The sequence below is a fragment of the Lutjanus erythropterus genome, chromosome 7 (assembly GCF_056507025.1).
Source record: "Lutjanus erythropterus isolate fLutEry1 chromosome 7, fLutEry1.hap2, whole genome shotgun sequence".
Classification (NCBI taxonomy): domain Eukaryota; kingdom Metazoa; phylum Chordata; class Actinopteri; order Lutjaniformes; family Lutjanidae; genus Lutjanus; species Lutjanus erythropterus.
The window spans coordinates 3,210,532-3,232,991 of NC_139323.1; the positions used below are offsets into that span (position 1 = coordinate 3,210,532).

General features: G+C 39.1%; 1 protein-coding gene across 5 annotated transcripts in view; it reads right to left on the reverse strand.

Annotated features, from left to right (window-relative positions):
* The window catches only part of ect2 (epithelial cell transforming 2), a 77,653-nt gene extending 58,539 nt beyond the window's left edge, over nucleotides 1-19,114 (reverse strand). For 3 of the 5 annotated variants that reach the window (XM_084722379.1, XM_084722377.1, XM_084722381.1), the window contains exons 1-4: nucleotides 18,804-19,114; nucleotides 16,978-17,144; nucleotides 13,203-13,282; nucleotides 3,967-4,059 (exon numbers count right to left, since the gene is read on the reverse strand). In XM_084722379.1, coding sequence (XP_084578505.1) covers nucleotides 3,967-4,059; nucleotides 13,203-13,282; nucleotides 16,978-17,110 — 306 coding nt within the window. In that variant the 5' untranslated portion in view covers nucleotides 17,111-17,144; nucleotides 18,804-19,114. The remainder of the gene's footprint in view (nucleotides 1-3,966; nucleotides 4,060-13,202; nucleotides 13,283-16,977; nucleotides 17,145-18,803) is intronic. The other 2 variants (XM_084722380.1, XM_084722378.1) reach the window with 1 other exon arrangement.
* Between the last annotated feature and the right edge of the window lie 3,346 nt (nucleotides 19,115-22,460).

Consider the following 22,460-nt stretch of genomic DNA (forward strand, 5'->3'; position numbering starts at 1 on the left):
GATTATAGAGACTAATGATCATGGTCACCAATATTATCATGGTATTGCTAAAATGTGCTGAAACTGTTCATGAAATGCTGATACAGACGCTGGAATCATTTTTACCAAGTTTTATATTGAAAACGGTTTGAAATGCCATCATGTTGTTGAAAGTGTCAGTGTCTCCGTCTTGGTTGATACTGGGCAGTATTTACCGCAAGTCTCTCAAAGTGCTGTAATCAAACATGGTTTTAAATAATTAAAATTTGAAACATTTTACAGTAATACAGCACTGCATTACTCACAATAGATGCCAGTTGACGCACCCCCAGTTTGGAGAAGCAGAAAGAAGCAACAGTTATCTCTGCTCAACCAGACTCCACTGTCTAAATCAGTAATTTTACCTTGCAGATCATACGAGTTGCTGCAACTACTGTGTTCTACGAGGTTCAGTGACTTTTTGCCAATACTGCTAATGGGGTCTGGTTGAACGAGAATGATATTTGGCTTATATAATGGCAGCTTCTCATTGGAAAAGGCTGTCTGATGGCAAGGTAAAGCGATGAAAATCTTCTAAATATAGCGCACACTTAAACTGATATTGATTTAGTTATTTTTCGGTGGATCTTCTTCCCAAAGTGTCAAAGTGACAAAGTGTCTAAAATGTGTTTTGCTGCTGACCCTATCCACAGCAGTGCATTGCTTAGCTTTTGTGCTGGTGCTCCTGGCTTCTTCAAACAGGGGGCATGTCGACCGCCATCTACTGTAGGTAATACACTGCTAAGTCCTCATACCACCCCACTTCAATAATTTAATTCATTTCTCAGTATTTGTCATTTCTCTATCCAGACTCACAAATATCTAGTTTAAAACTGCCTAAGACAATCATTTGGAGGCAGAACTCCAAACCAAACCAAATGTCACATAAGTTTGATCAATTTTGGCCTCATGAAGTTGCTCTGCTGGCAAAAATGAGTCAGATATTCATTCTCCTTTTCACGCTGCAAGAGCAAACATTTGTATTGTTTTAATACCAAATTAATTCTAAAACTCACTGACATGTAAGCCAGTAAATACACTGAATAAAAAGAGGCAGAAATCAAACAATGACTGATTTAACTGAGAACATTTGGTACTAGTAAGCACTTTCAATAAAGATTTTCATGATTATTTTGTGAAATATTTTCTTTCATGTACCAAGGTCAGAGGAGCTCTTAGTACCACTGCAGACATCTTCAATCCATCAAGAAAAATAGGTGTAGAGAAGACTGCAGTGCACAATCATTCACTCTTACACATATAGAAGACCCAGTCATATTCTCTCTCTGTGCCAAAATTGTTCAATCCGGCATGAAAACAATCGGTCCTACCCCTCAGATGGGAGAATACGTTATTCTGAATTAGAGCAGAGATGCTTGAATCAATGGCTTCAATAAAAGAGAGCAAAAATTAAATCACAATCTAAGTGTTGGGCTGCTTATGGGCCATGCTGGCAGTGCAGGAAGGGTGAAATTGCTGGTGCTACCTGTAAACCTGCCCATCAAACAAATTACCCCAGAGAAATTGGTGAGACAGGACAAAGGTTGCAGCGGAGAGACACACACACAGTTAGAATTACATTTGGTATTATACTGTTAGGATCCATAAAGATTTAGACACCTGGGTGTTAAAGGAGCAATTCAGCATTTTGGGAAACACTTATGTGCTTTTTTCTAACAGTGAGATGAGTAGATCAACACAAATATTATAAACTAGCTTAGCGTAGGACACAAAACAGGGGGGAAACAGCTAGCCTGGCTCTGGCCAAGATTCATCTCACTAATGAACACTTTTTATCTCATTGGTTTAATCTACACTTAAAAAGAAATGTGACAACACTAATCTACAGCTACACTAGCTGCTCTGTACACACAACAGTGATCTGAACAAATGCCAACATGCTCATAATGACAATGCTGATGTTAAACACATATAATGTTAACTATGTTCTATCATAATTTAGCATGTTAGCATGCTAACATTAGCTAAGTAGAACTGAAAACAAAGTATAGCAGTTACTGATGAGTGTTATTAGAGTTGAGGGTACTTGGTCATAAACCAAACTACTGAAAATATATAATAATAATCTGACCAACCAACCAACTGACGTAACCATCTGTAGAGCCTGGCACGGCTTAAAACGACAACCTCTGGGGTGTCACGAGCAGGAACAATATTTTGACTGTGCACCATTACACATCTTGCCAGTATAAACAACTACACAAAACTAGCTTCCACAGACTCATCCTTACCAAAAGAATAACAATGATTCATTATTGCAGAGCCTGAGAGGTCACAGAGGTGTGGCTGACAAGTAGCCTACTATGTTTGAGTGAGGACAAAAAATGTATTCTTTTAAATAGTTTGTACAAAGACTTTTGAATAAATTGTGATTTTAGTTGTATAATTCTAATTTTGACGATCTAAGAACAGTCAGGGCTGGGGGACCCCCTGTGATTTTTGGCATCCCCATAAAGGGTGCCACGATGCCAGGTTGGGAACCAATGAATTGGACAATTGGCCCTTTGTAAGTCCCACCCCTTTTTGCTATGTGTTCCAATAGCAGTTGAGCAACCTTAGTGAACTTTCTCCTTTCCTGTTTCCTGTACTTAGATATGCTATGTGCAAGGGTCATCTATGTTGAAAAGAAAACCAAATTTTGAAGATGGTTAAGACGTTGCTGTGGGACCTGTCTGTCCATACTGTCACATCTTATGTTAGCTAATGTTACAAAACAATTTTGTGAGCTGTCAGATGTAACAAGCTAGCTAACAACTGATTAACTAGTTGGGTAGCATTTTGCTGAAATTAGCTAACATTCGCTACCATATCTCAGTACAGGAAATGTAAAAGGGCAAAGCTGACCAAGGTTCTGCTGGGTACCAAACTTGTTTGACTGCTATTGGAGCACCGAGTGAAAAGGGGACAGACATACGAAGGGTCCGCTGTATTAAGAGATCCCAAGATATGCATGCATTCCACTTACAGATGTGCTACGTCCTGGTAGATACAGTAGGTGTTTTCAGTACACTGTTTATTTAGAAACTAGTGCAAATGAAATTTGTTTAGAACCTGGTAAGCAGAATCTAAATTTCAAAAAATTTACTTTGGAATTTGAATGTTGGAAGTTATTCTAATTTAGAGCGAGTCTTCAAAGCCTAAGTCTGGCAACCCAGACTTGAGCTGGAGATGAGGCACAGAAGTCCTGGCCAGCAAGATAAATTGTTGTTGGTCCAGAGATAACTCAAACACACTGCTAAAACTACAAATGACAATCTTTAAACATGAACAGTATAAACAAGTAAATTAAGGCTGTTGTTATTGCAGTGTTTTTGAATTTGGACAATGTGGTCATTTCCCCCCTGTGCTGCTAAGTTAAGCTAACCACATCCTGATTCTTGCTCTGTGAAGATATGAGCTTGTTATCGACCTTCTCATCTCACTCTCACAGACAAAAAAAAATAGATCTGGTTTTTCAAAATGTTAAACCATTTCTTTAACAGGAGATGACACTCAAAAATCAATGCTTTCCAGGTACATTGCTATTGATCACACTTCCAATACCCGTCTAATGAGCTCTTTTATGTGCAAACAGATTTTCATGAAACTGCCTGCAACGTTCACCTCTGTATGAACAGCTGGAAATTAGCTATTTTGAAATGCCATGACACTAAATAGAAAGCCCTTTAAATGACCTTAATATTACTCCCCAGCCTAGAAACCTGCATTGACATTTGAGTGCAAATCTCCGTTAGCGACCAATCCAGAAATCAAGTATTACATCACTTATATTTAAATATACACCCACAAATCAATTCACCATCAGTGACTTGGCCATGCACAATGATTGAGTGAGTGCTCAGTGTGAATTAAGACTCATGCAGCGCTTCCCCAAGTTCCCATCAAAGTGTCAGACAGACGCACGGAGAGGCAGACACTGTACTGTACCATATTGACTATAGATTTTATCATCATTTTCTCCTCGGCACCCGCCTCGCCTTCTCTTATCTTTACCACCGGTACCTCCATTACTCTGATGGCCTGTAAAAACCAACCAGCAGGAAGTGGATGTCAAACACTGGCATTTGAAAGGAGGAGAGTAAAAGAAAAAGTACAGGAAGGACAGAAGGTGCAGAGAAAGACAAATTCATACAAATTAACCCCATATGAGGACAAAAGAGAGGATGGCTGAGTTTAGGGATGCAGGAAGGAGGAGGAGAGGAAGAGATGGGGCGGAGTCCGTGTCCTTGCAAAGTCTAAAGACAGTGACTTCAAACAAATATCAAGCTTCAGAGGGGGTAGTCTGGGGAGGAGAAGAAATTTCTGTTAAAAATTAATATAAAAGTTCAAAGCCCTCGGGAGGGAGGGGGAAAAGAAGGGGAGAGAAAGGGAAGAGGACGGGAAGAAATGGTGGGGGGGCCTCTTTTTCTGTGGGTTGCATGAGCAGTGGCGGCGGGCGGTCAGGCAGGCAATCGGGAGCGTTCTGATGGAGCTGTCGGCAGATGTCTTTGGATGTGGCTGCACTGCAGATTGGCAGGGAGAAATAGATGATTTAAGCAGGAAGCCTTCAGAAGTGACAGGGCTCAGGAGACCTGGGAAGGAAGTCATTCTAGCAGCACTTAGTCTGCCGCCACGCCTCCAAATCACCTTCACATGGTACTACTCAAAGACACAAAACTATGCTGCTTACTGGAGCGGACACAAACACGCACTGATAGACACATAAATATACCCAAGAAAAAACCTACACATTTGACAGGATGTTATGAGGTATGTTTCAACAGGCTGATCAGTTAAATTTGGTGTGTTAAAAGAAAATTAACAACAGGTTTTCTTTGGCCTGTAGTGAGCTCCAGTGCCAACATGAAATGTTTCTGGATGATAACCAGGGTACAGGCAAGTGGGTCATAAATAAAGCTGCAGTGGTTAATCAATTATTTAATTAATCAGCAACTATTTTGATAATTGATTAAGTAGTTTGAATGATATTTTTAAGAAAAATTTGAGAAGCTAAAACCATTTTTTAGGAAAAATTGCCTTAATGATTAAATGATTACCTTAATAGTTTAACTCTATTTTTAACCACTTGCCCCATCGCAAAATGAGTTGCCCGACATGGCATTTTACTAACCCCAGGCAAGCAGGCAGGTTCAGCCTTGCTAACAGGAAAAAAATATATACACAGATGGGTGGACAAATATTGATCATGAGTTTGGTTTGGAATTTTGAAGATATCAAAATTCTGACAGTGTCAGAAATCTAGAGCCAAAACCCTTCAGTATAACTACTGCTAAGATCCACATCTACCCACCAAAGAATAAGACATGAATTGACACGTGCCATGTTTCTAGTGCAGCTCGGCTCAAAGTGCCTTTGGTACCGGGTACTTCTCAATTTCCTTTTGAACTGCAGCTGGTACGCTCTCAATGTAAGTGGGATTCTCAACTGATCGTCATAGCAACATCAACTGAACATAGACACAGGAACCATAGAGGCTATCCTTTCCTTTCATCACCAACCAAACACAAGAACAGTTGCTGAGGTTAGCCGGTAAGTTGGTGTGCAAGTCGGTCTGTGGTAAGCATAAATGAAACGCCGGAGCTGGAATACCCGTCTTTCACAATTCTGGTTCCTGTCCAGCAACAACCAATTAAAAGAGTACTGTAGATAGGTGTGTAAATCCCAAGTTTCATTACAAATCAATGTTTTATCGATTCTTTGGACAATTATTCGGTATTTGACGATATAACAAAGTCTACAATATAATTTTGATTCAAGTCAGTGTTCTGTGATTGCTCAGACAATATCATATGTCCATTAGCTAATTCAATTTATTTCACCTCACAAAAAGCTACTAAATTATGATTAAACAATTTAATGACTGAACTCCAGACATTTGTGCCCCAGATAAGCCATGGGAATTAAAAAAAAAACAAAGCTGTATCCTAAAGATGGCAATATGGATTCATTTTTCCCTGTGCATGGATTATACTGGATCACTGCATCAATATGTCGATCCAGATCAATGTATTGTTTCACTCCTAGTTGTTGATAACACAAAAATAGTTTGTCAGTGTTGCTCCACCATAGTAGGATATGTGAATGTAAACACATCAGCAGCAGCACTCAGATGATAAGAAATGCACCCTCATGCATTTGGATTTTCCCCCCCACTGTACTGAACTCAAACCAAACTGTGACACTGTATAAGGTGTCTTTAGCCAGTAGCTGTTGTCATGATGTGTGCATAATATGCTTACAGCTGTTTCCCAGTGAGAGCCCTGCAGTGATGCAGAGCTTTAAAGGAACACTCTGACTAAAATCTTTTTAGCATCAAATATTTTGTAAGGATGAAAGATAACTGATCTGTGCTCTCAGCTACCCCAATGAATTAATGTAATAAATAAAGAGAAACTACAGTGAGAAGGAGGAAACAATACACCTTTGTCTTACTTGGCCTTGCTGACTGAAACAACAGAGGGACGATCACTCCCAAGACAGCAATAGCTTCAGAAGCAAGGCCAGTTTTCAGACCAGTGCAGAAAGACTCAAAAGAAGTACAGACTGTTGGACCAAAGCTGTGTCCTGAATAACGAGCACAAAGAAACACAGATGTAATTAATAGTGCAGATGATGATAATGCTTTTAAAGCAGCATGTAGCCCTGCAATTTGTCATTTATAATGTAAAAATAAACAAATGCATCAAGCTCTTAAAGTAAATCCATGAACTCCAGTGACATTATTGATAGATAGTGGACTTTCCATATGCTGAGTGGGTAACATATTTGGATTAAGGGAGTAACAATACATTGAGCTGGATCAATGTATCAATTTAATGTACAATGATCTAAATGCAAAGTGAAAATATCAAGCTATACTGTCATCTTTAAGATACACCTTTATTTTGCATGTCTGTGTCATATATGTCTGGAAGAGTTCAGTCATAAAACTGTAACTTAGTTAATTTAATTAATTTAGTTGTTTTTTGTGAACTGACATACATATTTAACTGTATGTGTTAAACAAACATGATATTCTCTGATATTAATCAAAGACCCCTGAACTGAATCAAAATCATACTGTGGCAGACTTAATGATATCAGCAAATATTGTACCATTGTCCAAAGAATCAATATAATATATATGATTCTATGATGTATTATGAAATTTGAAATTTACATCCACAATTTGTACAAGATTATATACTTCACACAAAATTTTACATTGTCTGATTCATGCTGGCAAAGCCATAAGATCATGTCCACAAGAATAATTAAAAATACTAACATAAACCTACTAATGCCATTAATGTTTACATCCCACACTGTCACAAGCACAAGCCTCTCATCCATGAGTAGATGGACACTTCCTTCCGCACATATGTTGGCTGGTGAACTTTGGTGGGAAAAAGGTTCCATTTGGTTCAATTATACTGAAAAGAGGGCAGACTAGGGTTGAACAATATGTTAAAATTTTCTAGCTGGTCACGGTCAGCTCATCCACCAGTGACTGGCAATATATTTGAATCCCCCTCTTACCTCCTCCAGTCCTCAGTTTCAGCTAGGAGATGTTTGCAAGTGGCAGATTCCCTACGTTACATATGCTGCCTATGTTCATTACATCCAATAAACAAAATAAGCTTAAAGTGTCAAAAACAAAACAAAACAAAACAAAAAAAAAACAATTGTGCACCTTCTGAAGTCAAGATTCTCTGTTTTAACAAACTAAGATGAGCTTAACTGGCTTGTTATCTCATTGTAAAACACTTAACTTAAACACAACAGAAAAACATATAAAACTCACCAAAACTGTCTTTGTTAATCTGTCCACACTTCTAACAATGAACAACTCTGGTTTGGTTGAATTAAACACTTAATTAACTGGGTGAAGAGTGTCGAGTTCTGCAGGCTCTTTTCCACTCACTCCTCATCCAGCTCAGTGCACTCTGGCTGAGTGAGTGCACCCTGTGCTGCTGGATCACAACGCATTGTGGAGCAGCAGCGGTCACTCTGCAGTCCGTTACATTAGCAAAATAAAATAAATTCATCCAATTACCCTGCCCAAAGGCAGACATCTCTACAGCTGATATCTCCAATATTATACAACTCACAACAAAACTGTCTAGATGGATAAAAAGTAGTTTAATTTGGTGGCACACTGTCCCTTTACTTTCACTACAGGAGAAACTTGAAGTTTTTTGCAATTAAGAGGAAAAAAAGTGCAAATATCATATCAGCAAAATGCCAAAATGAGTTGGCTTCGAGCAAGCCTCATCATTAGATTGTTGTGTCAAACGCCAGATTATGTTTCTTCTTGAGCGGAGAAATGGAATAAAATTCCTCACATGAACAGATAATAGATGCCAACCAACACACAGATCAGATTTCCATTTTCATAGCACAGTAATGTGTTGGTGTCTTGGCTGCCTGTAATAAGATCAATTAATCTCCTCATTCATCTGATTCCCTCCTTGTCAACGATTATATGAAAACTGGTTGAGATCATTTTCTTTTGCCTCACTTGTTAAATACACACAAACACTTCATGACAAGCTCTCTAAGCTTAGTGGAGTTGTGTAGTGAGCTGATAATCTCTGTGGGGTTGATATGGTAGTCAGGGAGAGAAGCATGGCTGGGACGTAAACACACCAGCCACAGCCAGCAGCTGTGAACAAAAATCACAAGTCGCTCATTTCTATGCAGAAGCTACACTTTAATACTGTAGGATGTGAAAGCACTGCAGGCTGCCAAATATTACACCCAGACCCCTGTATTAGCATGCCTTATCTCCACACACAGGCAGGTGTGTATGAGAGACAGATTGGAGGGGAGTGTGTGCACTTCTCCCTTAAATAAACTCACTCTAACGTGCATCTTGACAATGTTACTAAATTAAGGAGTAAACAAGTCTTTAAATAATCAAGTTTCCAAGTGCAGAAGTGCAAGTCCAGTGTCTAATAACCAAGCTAAGAGGGTATGTCATTCCCTGCAGCAGCTTTACAAAACACAAAATACAACACTATAACAACTAAAGATGTTCTTCACATTATTTCCATTCCCATTTCTTGGAGAAAATCCTACTTTTGAAGGACATTAAACTACTATCAGTGGAAGGTATGTATATACAGCCTGTTTTGTGTCTCTTGTCAGCAGACTTGTCACACCGAGAAATTACTTTTAACAAATTAAAGCAGTTATAATGTCTGTGTAGAGTTCATTTAAATTGGAAATTCAGTTGAATTCAATCATTCATGGGGCAGTAGCAACAGTTTCCTTTAACACAAAGGAAAGGTTGTGAAGGAGTGACCCGTGGAACTAACCAGACACGCCAGGTGGTTAGTTTCACACAACCATCTGGAAAGACATCCTTAGAAACTGTTTAGAAAAGGGCAGCCACTTAAAAAAAAACACTTGGCTGGTGGTTGGATGAACCAACATGGGCTAACATCAACCAGCCAGGGCCCCATTTCCCAGAGCCTTCATAGCGCTATGTGCTTCGTAAGTTGTATCTTAAGGTCTTGCTTTTTTTTGCCAGATTTTTAGGGCAATATTAAACAGCCTGCAGAATCAGACTCTTTAAACTCTTTCCACATGATAAAGTGAGGATTTATTTTGACCAAACCAGAGTTGGTGATTGTTGCAAGAGTGCACAGACTAACAAAGACGGTTTTGGTGAGTTTTACATGTTTTTTGTCGAGTTTAAATGATGATGTTTTCCGAGGTGTTAACAAGGCAAGTGAGCATGCGTAACATAGTGAATTCGTTGTGCTTGTGCACATCTCCCAGATGAGACCTGAGAGGTCGGGAGGGGGACACGAGGGGGACGATGGTATTACCAATCGCCGATGGATGGGCTGACGATGATCACTTGGAAAATTTTTAGCATATTGCCCAACTCTAGTCTGACATAATGTATGTATGACATAATTAGAGAGTCACCTTGCGAGGCAGCTGGATTTGCAACATTATCTACGCTAACCTCTTCAGGAGCCTCCATTTTTTGTTCAAGACGAGTCTCTTCCATGGACACTTCTCACTGTTGTTACACCTACGACCATGCCTGTAGCTGCCAGGAGTCCCTCCATGGACACTAATTGGTGGCACCACTTTTAGTGCAGACACAAACTTTTAACTTGAGGCCTGGGATTCTCACATATCTAGCTGCCTTGCAAGGTTACCATGGAACAGCAGGTCTGAGAATGTTTCCAGTAGCAGGGTATGAAGCAAGGGCGGCCACTTTCCAGAAAAAATAAAGCACTCTGCAGGTGATTGGCTGTCTATCACATCTAACACTACACATCTAACACATCTAATTTCAACCAGTCAGATCAAACTCTTGCCAAAGCCGGTTGGGAGAAGAGTAAAAACATTTTGCCCTTGGAGAAAAGCCTTCAGTGTTGTTCTTTGTTCTTCTTTCAATGAAGAAATACTCTCCAGTTCTGATATAACTGATGCTATCACAGTATCTATGCTAACCTCTTCAGGAGCTGCCATTGTTTGTTCAAGACGAGTCGCTTCCATGGACGCTTCTCACTGTCGTCACACCTAAAACCACACCCATAGTCCCTCCTAAGACACTGATTGGCTGCATGACTTTTGGTGCAGACATACACTATTAACTTGAGGCCTGACAAGATGGATTGTCACAAATCCAGCTGCCTTGCAAGGTAACCATGGAACAGCAGGTTTGAGTTGTTTCCTAGAGCAAGGTATGAGGAAAGTAAGGGGCAGAAGTCAGTCAGAAGGTGAAGGCTGGAGTGGAAGAACGGAGGCAGAGCAGAGCTGCTGGTGTGAGTCAGTTGGGGCCCTGGACCTGGTGGGAGCAAGCCATGTACCAGAGAATCACATGGTCAGATTTCTGGAAGGCAGAGCTGCATCACATCACATTCCTGATAAGACATCTTCCCTAACCCAGAGAATCTGTTTAGCTGGTGCAAAGTCTCCAAATTGCACACCGTGCTTAGGATGAGGGATGTTGGAGCGCATATTGAGCTCCTGCCCAAAGGCATTTAGATGTTAGAAGCCATCAGCAAGGGAATCAGCAGCTGCAGCTGAACACACCCAAGGAATCGCTTTTGTCAAGGCAGAAGAGAAGGCATGGTCGGAACATCAGAGGGATCCTGGTGGTCTCAATGGACCTGGAAAAAAGCTGAGATTCCCCCATCAGGTTATCAGCACCACTCTGTAGCTAGGTATCCAGCTGGCCTCAGAGAGCACCAAATCATTACATCATGGGGGAGGTTCACAAAGAAAGAAGTAGCATGAACAGCTGGTCATTGACTGCCATACGCTAGGCTGGAAGGCAAGATGCATGGCCATCAAGGTAAGCTGTAGAGGATTTGTGAGGCAATCACTCAACAAAGCCTTAAGCATGCTCAGCTTCACAGGACTGGCAAGGAGGAGAGCCATCAAAAACACCACTGACGCTACTAAGAAAGCCTCGAGGCGCCACTGGATCCAGAGAGGAGGTCACCAGGGACTAGTGAGTGCCACCTGAACACAAGATCAACCACGGACAGGTGGCCTGGGGAGGGTATCAGATGTGCCAAAACGGCACACCTTTAAGAATACTGTCAATTAATCTGCAAAATGTCTTCTCAGTTAAGGGAAACAGTAAAAAAATGCTTATTACAGTTTCAAAAAGCTGTGAATAAATAAGCAGTCTGAAACATGAAACTATCCACTTTAGTATCACAGGAAACAAAGAAAAGCAGCAAATTCTCCCAATTAAGAAGCTGGAAAGGTTTGGTACTTTTACATGAAAAACACCTCAACCCATTATTCAGTTCTCAAAATAAAAGCTGATTAATTTTGCGTGAAATGACCAATCAGGTACCAACAATAAATATATATTTTTAAGTTTTCCATGTTAATATATTTGTGCATGAAAAATGCAGTTTTTCCATGTTTCCAGAGCCCAAGAACAAAAAATGGCAACAGTTTTAATTCCCCCATAATTGAAAAAAATATTAGTAAATGTGTCATTCATTTTTCTATTAACTGATTTGTTGAATCATCACAACAGGAGTTAAAATTGAATTATTTTCAGTGTTTTAATGTTTCATATCTGTGCTGTTACATTTGTATCAGCCCTTATTGTTTGTTTTTCATAATTCTGTTTCCTTAAAATGCATTTGTGGGGGAGGGGGGATTATTTGGGGAATACTGGCACTGACTGTTGGTTGAAAAGTGGTCATTTCCATAGGATTAACATGGGATTGTTTTTTGTTTTGTTTTTTACAAAAATTTCTCACTGTTGTGAGGCAACCCAAAACATTTGATTAGTTGACAATAATGCATTGAGGTTACCTCCAATTTAAACCTGAAAACGTGGTCTAAAGCAGAGAAAACAACATAAAAGTGAACAAAACTTATCTCAGCCAAAGCATCATCAAATTATGTCCCAATGTGACTGAATGACAGAAATGACTGCTTAACTGGGTGACAACAACACAGATATATGTGATGTTAGGTGAAAACACCAGAGCAGAAAAACCTTATCATGCACCAGTTCAATTCCAACTAGGAACCTTTCTTGCACGTCTTACTCCTCCTGGTTATCATCTGTCACTTAGATGTGAAAATTACCAAAAAAAAAAAAAAATCAATCTTAGGAGAGGAAAGGAAATGGAAGTGTCATCATTACAATCATTTTCTTTGTCTGGAAATGACAGGTCCAAAATACTCCTGTAACCAGCTCAGCTGCTTTGTCAAACTGCTGAAAAATTCATAATTTGTGTTCCAATCCACTTCATTTCAAACATTATAGCTGCCTGATGGTACGTTCTTCCTCAGATAAGACCACAGTGCTAAGTAGAAAGTTGTATTCTGTAGATGCATGAGCCAGTTGGAATAATAAATGGGGATTTTCATGTGGCATTTTGTGCTGTTTCAGATCCATTTCCCACCTGAAATAATATCTGGGGAATACACTGAAGACAGAAATCACAGGGAAAATCTGGTGGTAAATTTAACAAACAATGGACACTGGCGAAAGGTTCTCATCTATTGACAGTTTTAAGCCAGAAGCATCACTATCATCCTTCAAACCAGGGCTTCGGTGTCCCACTTATCAAAGTGAGAACAGCAGTGATGTTGACCAGCTCAGATAGAGGAGGCCTGCCAACTTAATAGAAGCCGGTGGACCACAGTGGACCTTGAGGATTAATAGAGGAATGATGTACCTGCAGTGCTTTCACCAGCGCTCCATTTCTGCCCGCTTCTCCCACCAGAACAACCCTCGTCTCCACTTTTGGCAGCATATCTGAGAGAGATGAAGAGCAACAGAGAGATGGAGTGAACAAGGGAGAGAAGGGGAATGAGAGACACACACATGCACACACGCACACACACACACCCCAACACACACACACACACACAGACAAGGAAGAACTGGGAAAAAGACAGATCAAGGAGTCGGTTGTCTCTTGGAGGTGATGCAAGCTTTTCCTCATTTTGACTGACAGATGGGGGTTACAGCCAGACAATTAGGGCTGTAACTAACAATTATTTTCTCAAGTAACTGATTAGTTGTTTGTTCTATAAAATGTCACAAAACAGTGAAAAATATTGATCAGATCCATAAATAAACATCTTTGTATCTTGTTTTGCCCACAACTCATAGATATTCAGTTTACTGTCATAAAAGAGCAAAGTAACCAGAAAATATTCACATTTAAAAGGCTGACAGAGAATTTTGAGGGCTTTTTTTCTTAAAAGTTTACTCAAACTGATTAATCGTTTGTCAAATGAGTTGGTGATTACTGTAATTATAAATTCGTAACACCTGTTTAAGACTGAAGAGAAACACAGGTTGCACAGAAATTGGTAGAGAACGATTAAAATACAATCGCAACATAAAAAAAGTAAGATATGGGTTATCATAGTATTTAGAAACAGAATGTTAGCTACTGTTATCAGCCTGCTAAAACATCTTCAAGATTTACAGAAAAATAAATTACTTCATACTGACAGCAAACAATTTTAGACTCAATACAGTTAGCATTATGAGAAGAAAGCCAAAATATAAAATATCCCTAGAATTAACTCAGTTGCCAGTTTATTAGCAGAGTTTGATCTCACAAGTGGACAATCAATGATGTTTACAGGCTTTCATCATTACAGCTGCACTCAATTTATGTTGAATTGGTCACACAGCGTTTACAATGGTGACATTTCACAGCTATTAACCACAAATTTGTGCCAGTGACCAACCGAAAGCTGTCATAACAATGCTGAACTTTAAAGAATGGAGATCCAGAGAGTTGACCACAGTGGAAGCAGTCGCAGTTTATTAACTTAACTGTGCTGTACATTCACTTTTATTTCACCTTACAACACCATAGAGGAATGATTTGTTTACAGGTATGGACAGGAGTTTCTAACGATTACCTGTGTTTGCAGTTAGCTCACCAGCTACAGGGGTTCACCAACTAGTTATGTCTGTACTCACTATGTCACCAAGAGCAAATACTTTGTCTGGACATGCAAATTAAATGTACTGTGACTTAAGGCCAAAATACATGGGGCTCAGACACAACATGTCAGGTAAGTGGAGGAGAGCTGCTTTTCAACCTGCTACACAGACTTTGTAGCGTGTGGCTGCGCACCAGCTGTGTCTTCTGAGAAGATTTAAAGTAGGATCAATGATAGAGGATCAGCATTACTGTGAGCATACTGAGTTTTGACTAGTAATAATGCAGGTGGGTTTGGAAGCATAAGCTATATTAATTGGTAGTGAATTAATTAACTAAGTCCTTGTAAGTACAGGATCATGCATACACATTCATTTGATTCAGTTATTTAATGTGCAATGTAAAAACACTGAAACGGTTACTCTGCTGCACTGCCTCGCCTCTGGTCCTATGAGGTATGTATTTTAATCATTTTTAAACAGACTGTACTTTTTTTTACAGAAATATGTAGTTTTTACTTGTTGGTGGGCAGCACAGTTGCATGTAGAGAAAAAAAAATAGATCAGCCACATAAAAATTGAGATGAGCACAGCTTCCGTGGTGTGCAACAGCTTCAGTTGATTATAACTGATGTGCTCTGCTGTGGCAGACATGTCACGCCATGTCTGCGCCTCATGTATTTTGGCCATAAAATGCCAACAGTAAGCCAAATTACAGAATGAAACTGTTGGCTGTTATGTGGTAAATGCGGATGGAGTGTAACAGACAAAATGACCACTTTGTCATTTTGATATTTACAAAGATAGCAAGTGGATGGATAGAAGTGTCTTTGAATGACAGACAGTCACCAGAGTCAGTGTGGGGAACGTGATTAAAGGCCATACGGTCTGATCACAAAAGACACATCCTTGTAGTGTTGTGATGCTGATATCAATGTGTGACATACAACTAGCGCCACCACCTTCAAATGTGCCAGCAACCCCAAACACAGGGACACAAACCAAGCAGGAGGTCTGGGGATCCTCCCTCATGTGATTTTGAGGATCAGACATTTCACTTCCTGCATTCAGGTGAATTTTTCTGCACCAATTTTGAAGCCCTCTGCTACTCTGAACATGAACATAAATAATATACATGAATATAAAGGAAATAATGAGTCAGTAATAGTAAAGCACAGTTTCATCAGTTGGATTAAAAAAAAAATCAAATCATAGACATTGAGCAAAATGTTTGGTCTGTCAAAATAAGTCCAATCTGGGCCTCTGCCCTTACACTTGGACAGTCTGACAGTCCACCACAGGCAGCAGAAAATACTTTATGGCAAACTGCATAGTTTGCTTTGTACTCACTCCCACTGACAGGACTGATCAGCTTGTGGTCTGTCTGCCATTTAGATATGTATTTGGACAGTTTCTCTCTTTTTACAGGTGGATTTGGTGTATTTTTTCTTTAAAATGCACGTATGAGTCTGCATAACCAGGGCAACAATGATGTTGAGTGACAGACTTGCCTGTCATTCTGATCTAATAATTCTCCACTCTGTCTAAAAAAAACTATTTTGGTTTTACCATTTCTCATGTCATTTCAAGTATGTGGAAAAAGTAGTGTTATGCATTAGAGTATGGTGTCCATAAAAATAAGCAATAAATTGCAACCTTTATTGATTGAATAAGGGACAGTGCATTGTATTTTTCAATAAGGATTGATCCTGTATTATACAGTACAGGTGACAACCACACATGCAACACTGAACTATAAAACCCAGTACTACCTCCTTCTTATCATACCATAATCAGAAAACTTCATAGCAGTCCGCACTAATTACTCCCTTTTTAATGTAATGAATGTTTCTGAAAATTACTAAGTATTCTAATTATTCTGACAACTTAATGTGAGCTAACTGGTAAGAATTTGTAGATTAAGATACATTTCAAATATCTTAAAAGTTTAAGTAAAATATTAAAACAAAAGTGATTAAACACATGCGTGTACACTTTGTTCCTTCTTTCTTTCACTTTTTGTTATTGCAGTGAGAATGCAGACCCCTCACATGCCTCTAGAAATGTGAGGCCTCAGACTTGTGCTGTACAATGGCAACATCCAGCCAAAGTGTATTCATTTAATTTCATTATCATTTTAGAGGCTTTGGTTTGTGTTTAATTGCACTGTGTTATAGAGATGCTTTTTTAACATTTTGTCCTAATAAACTGGCAACAGAGTGTAGGTCTGTAGGATGTTAGGATTAGTTTACAGTGCCAATTACCTTTTTTCAGGTTTTACTGCTCTGTTTCTTTGCAGCATTTTATAATCTGTAACATTGCTGTGTTTGTGTGCAAGACAAAAAGCAATCACTTTAACGGAAAGACAAACACAGGGAAATCCAGACTTTTACACCCTACTGAGTATTATCTACACTGAAACTGAAGGTCACGTGGTGTACCTGTAGTTTTTTTTTTTTTTTTTTTTTTTTTAAACACCAGCAGCAGTTTGTTTTGGGTATTTAAAGATATTTAAAGAAAAGGGGGGTTGACCCCTGCAGACTGACCTTCACCGTCTTCACACGCCATGCCCAGAAATACATGGTCCTTGGTGGTTTCAGCAATCCTCGAATCATAGACCGAAGAATCCACCAACAGACTCCGAGCTGTCCCTAAAGTCACTATGCTGCTGTCAGCCATGGCAGGAACTTAAGGAGGCACCAAACTGTCCAAACTATCAAAAGTTACAGGGAATGAACACAGAGACACAGAGGGAGAACACAGCCAGGCAGAAAGGAGAGAGAAAGTATAGCAACAAGGAAGAAAAAGAAGAGGGTGACAACTCTCAAACTTAAGGCAACTTGGCATGACTTCAAACACAGATGCTGCCCAAGTCTGACAAATGCAACTCAACACAAAGCAACATATATATGAACTTTAATAACTCTGGTAAAACAAGGCACAATGGATAAAAAGTTTAAACTGAAACCTTTACATCGGTCTGGTTGTTTACATAACAGCAGCTACCAGGCTTTAAGGAACAGTTCTCCTCAAAATCAAAAACATATTAGTGCCATTTATCCATCTAAATTACTTAGCTTTGAGCTGCCAAGCTTTGGAGATACCAGCCATAGAGATGTCTGCCTTCTATCTAATCTAATGGGACTAAACTCACTCAGCTTGTGCTGTTCAAAGTCCTAAAAAAGAACTTAGTTGTCAATCAAATTTTACCCCATTTACACCTGAAGGTATCTGAAGCATTGAACACCACAAGCCAGATAACATCTACTTATTATACTGGAGAGACTATCATTAAACAAAACTACATTTACAATAGTTTGCAACAAATCACAAACTACAATACAAAACCAAAATTAAAACACATCTACAAAAGTGATTCCAGTTCTTTAAAAGAAAAAAATATGCCTTCATAATACCATATCTTCTGAAGATCATCCACATCCTCCATTTTAACAGAATATTTACATTCTAATAATACAACAGACTCTTAAAACAAATAAACTACTGCAAAATTATATTGTATTGGACAGAAAATAGACATCCCTATGGTCAGGCTGCACAATCAACCGCATTTGCAATAAAAATCACAATATGGCCAAGTGCAATATCCAAATCACAGAGGCAGAACCAAATCACAATTTTCTGAAAAGGAAAAATGTGTGAGAAAACAGCATTAATGAGGTAGTGTAGTGCTGCATAGGTGACCTGGCCTAAAAACCATGTTAGTTTGGTGTAGACCTAAATAAATATCACATCATCACGATTTTAATCAAAATAATCGCATTACTTTTTTTTTTTTTTTTTTATGGCCAACATCTCAAAACCTCTGCAGAAACTAGATGAATGATCTAGAAGAATAAACAGTACAACAAGTAGGACACTATGCATTTTTGATTTTGGAGTGAACTGTTCTTGGAATTAAATATACTGTTTAATGCAGATAAGTTGTGTAAGATCAGTAAATGTCTGTACTGACAAAAAAAAATAAAACACAGTACAATAATAATACATTCATGGCTAAAACATTAGATCGAATGTATGGTGACAAAAACGTCAAACAAACAATCAGTTAACACTTTTTTCCCCACACATAACAAACTGACATGGTTAGACGATTATGAATATCAAGACATAACTAAACTATGTTTCTGTCGTATGAAATACAAAGCAAAATGTCTTAACATTAACTTAAAAGACTATATTCAGACAGCTAGCTAACGTTTACACGGTTAACGTTAGCTGCTTTCACCACGGCCCCAAATTCTTAATGCTTAACGTCAGCAAAGGTTAGCTAACACTAAGAGGTTAGTTAAACTAGTGGAGCTTTTGCAACAAGACAATACAAAATAAACTCAAAGTAAACCAAACTTACCAACTGTTTCCGTGACTGCTACCTTAGATAAAACAATAATAAGAGAAAGTAGAGCTAGCAGAGTTAATCTGGCTGCTAAACTCTCCAGCTAACTCAGCTAGCTACCAGGCTAGTAAGTCAACAATACAACACAGTCTACGGTCCAAAACACTGTTCAGAAAACATGTAACATCTCTCGAGTCTTAGTCTGGTATCAATGCATCTTGCCCTTTCAGTGAAGAAATAGTCCAATTTGTCGAAATGTGTCTGCTTTAGTTTGTTGACAGCTAACTAACGATACTTCATAGTAATCCACAGAAGTTGTCAGCAAACTGTTCGAGCTCAATTCAAAAAGCAAGGCAAACAACAGACCCGTGCGCTGATTGGACAGGAGTGACGGAGGGCCTGCGGCTTCCGTCCGGCGTGGTCGCTGATTGGTCCATTCATTCAAATCACGATGCGCACTGCGACTGCTCCCAGGCCCTGCAACATTCAGGTACCGTCTGAAATATTTCAATACGGCTGGAGACAAAAAACAACGTGGGCAGTTAATTGTAATATTGAGGCGTTATTTTACATAAACAAATTCTGCCAACAAACAACGTAACGATTAACAAATAACTATTTTTTCTGCAGGCATTTTTTCTGCTTCACTTCCGATAATGTTAAATTTTAAGGCTTATATTGTTCTACTTCAAAATGCATCTATGCCGACGGCCAGGCAAAATTACGATTTCAGTATTATTATTATTATTATTATTATTATTATTATTATTATTATTATTATTATTATTATTATTATTATCATAAGTAGAAGTAGTAGTAGTAGTATTACAAAGTAGCAATATGTATTTTTTATAACACAAAATAATAAAAGCAACAAAACCAGCTCTGTTTAGGGGTCAGTTTTCTCTGACAAAAACACCTGACGTGAATGCACCTGGCAAGTGACATTTAGAAACTGAAGATTTTACAGTTTACGAGTATATGAAAGCAGCAAAGGCAACTGCTTACCAACTAGGAAGGGAGCAAGCAAAGGGCAGATTTCTGATTTCAGAAATGGACTTATCTTGAATCGCTGCTTTCCTAAATAACCCTGACATTTTCTCTGCAGACTCAGATAATGTCTTGCTGCATTTCTTCATATTTACCAGTAGATCAAGTAATGTGTGTTATTGCTGACCCTGAAAAATCAATAGAATATTCAACAGTATTCCAAAACTAATGTATCCCTAGGCATCAATATGCATTTTTGCATTGATTTTTCATTTACATGCAGTGCTACTGTCTGTATCTATAATATTCCAATAGGAATTTGTGATGTCTCAAGTGCATTATAGCGCCTATTTGCTTCTTTATGTTTTTCTCTCCTATTATGCATAAAATGTTATATATACATATTAAGTTTAACTTTGATTATTTAAAGGCATGCTCCCAAAAATGTTACACAGTCACCCTGTCCTACAAACTATCACATTCTTGCTGTTCTTTAAGCAACCTGTTGCATTTATGCAGGTGACTGTAACCCTTCTCAAAAGTGAGTATTTCTGTACAGTAACCCTGTCAAAAAATATGTGAGATGCTTGGATTTCACCTCTCAGAGAAAGGGGAGTTGAGGAGCACATTTTCACAGGGGAGTTGTATAAAAGAGTAAAGAATTATTTTTAAAAGGCCCAGAGCTCTGTGAACTGGCTTTTGTTTCCAGTGCATAGAGAAACAAAAGTGTGTTAAGCACACACACACACACACACACACACACACACACACACAGATGAATTCGTCTCATGCAGACAACAAGCCCTCTGCTGTAGGTTAGGCACACACACATTCACACAAACAAAACTTATTGTTATATTACTGCACTAAGAATGCATAAAATTGAACTTTTTCTCTCTGGATTTAGTTTTCTACTTAATGTTTATTTGTATAGGGTCAAGATTGAACTAATGCCAAATGCTGCAGTATTTATGATTTAAGTTAGTATGCAAGTGCATCCCTAGAATTACAGTAGGATTCTGATGCCTCAGCTCATGGTGTCTGTTGATCTGTGTGGGAAATTAGCACCAGCCACCAGTAGGAGGGTGATGTCTACCCAGTGGGCATTTGAAGATATTCACAGTGAAACATCACGATGGACTGTGATATTATTGCTGGGTCTAAAAGTGCCTTCCTCTTGGCATTACATGTTCATAACTTAATTGTGTTTAAAAAGAAAATAATGGACACAACATGGAGACATGACTAGCAGCAACAGTCTCTTTTTATTTTTTCAACCACATTTCAAAAATGGAACTTAAGCATCCATTCTATGGTGACCCTGAAGAGACACATCAAATATAGAAGGCTTTAAAATTCCTGTTTGGATGATAGAAGGCTCAGTGTTGGATGACCATCAGGCATCGCGATGGATGATTCATCAGCCCAACCCTAGCCACCAGCCACGAGCTGATAAAAATATGAAAGTGGCTGTTAGATTTCAGACACAAAATAATGATTTACTTTTGAATGGCTGATGATCCATGTTCTCAAGAAAAAAATCCACTCATCAAGGTGGAAAGGTCATCTAACGTCACCTCTTCCAACTATCAAAAGATACAGGCGAGCTGTTCCTCAACAAAGTAGACGGAAGTAAAGCACATACAGAAAGGCCATTACATCACCATTACAATGTGCAGGATGAGGGCTGAGGGACTGAAAGGGTTTGTCATGCTAGCACTCCTGCTATCAAGTTTCTCCACTGGTTCTGATCACGTTTTTAATGTAAAAGTAACTTAACCTAGTTAGCAAGGTCTCTGAAAAGATGTTGTTATATGCTACATGACCCTGTGGTCCCTCAAGAATATCACACATAGCTTCTTTTAATCCATCCATCCATTTTCTTCTACTTATCCGGGGTTAGATTGCTTTCCAGGTCCTCCTGGGGGATCCTGAAGAATTCCTAATTATGTAAACCCTCCAGTGAGTTCTGGGGCTACCCCAGAAGTCTTCTCATGTCCGTCCAGGAGGCATCCTAATCAGATGCCCAAACCACCTCAGCTCACTCTGGCAGAGTCAAACACCCACTGAAAACTTTCTGCTGTGAATACAGACACAGCTTTGGTTAAACAGGGACTAGATGGTTTGTAGCAGTGGACCCAGTGCCCAATATCCCCCACAGCATCCCAAAAGGGACACAGTTGTAGGCCTTCGACCGGTTGGTCAAACTCCCTGCAAAAACTCTTTTTAGGCTAATATGATTGTGTTTACCTTGCAATGCAGCTGGATTCACAAGATCATGCAAGAATCCATCTTGTCAAGTCTTCAAGTTATCCAAACCAAAACTGGTTCCCCCTTATTAACTGCATACCTTGTTGTTGGAAACATTTTCAAACCCACCGTTCCATGGTTACCTTACAAGGCAGCTGGATATGTGAGAATCCCAGGCCTCAAGTTAACGGTTTGTGTCTGCACCAATTAGCCAATTAGCATCAAAAGAGGGATTCCTGGCAGCTAGAGGTGTGGTCTTAGGCGTAACGACAGTGAGATGTGTCCATGGAAGAGACTTGTCTTGAACAAAAAATGGGGGCTCCTGAAGAGGTTAGTGTTAGATAATGTTGCAAATCCAGCAAAGGTAACTCTCCAACTATGTCATGTGGTTCATTGATCTGGCTGGTTGAGGTTTGCCCATGTTGGTTCATC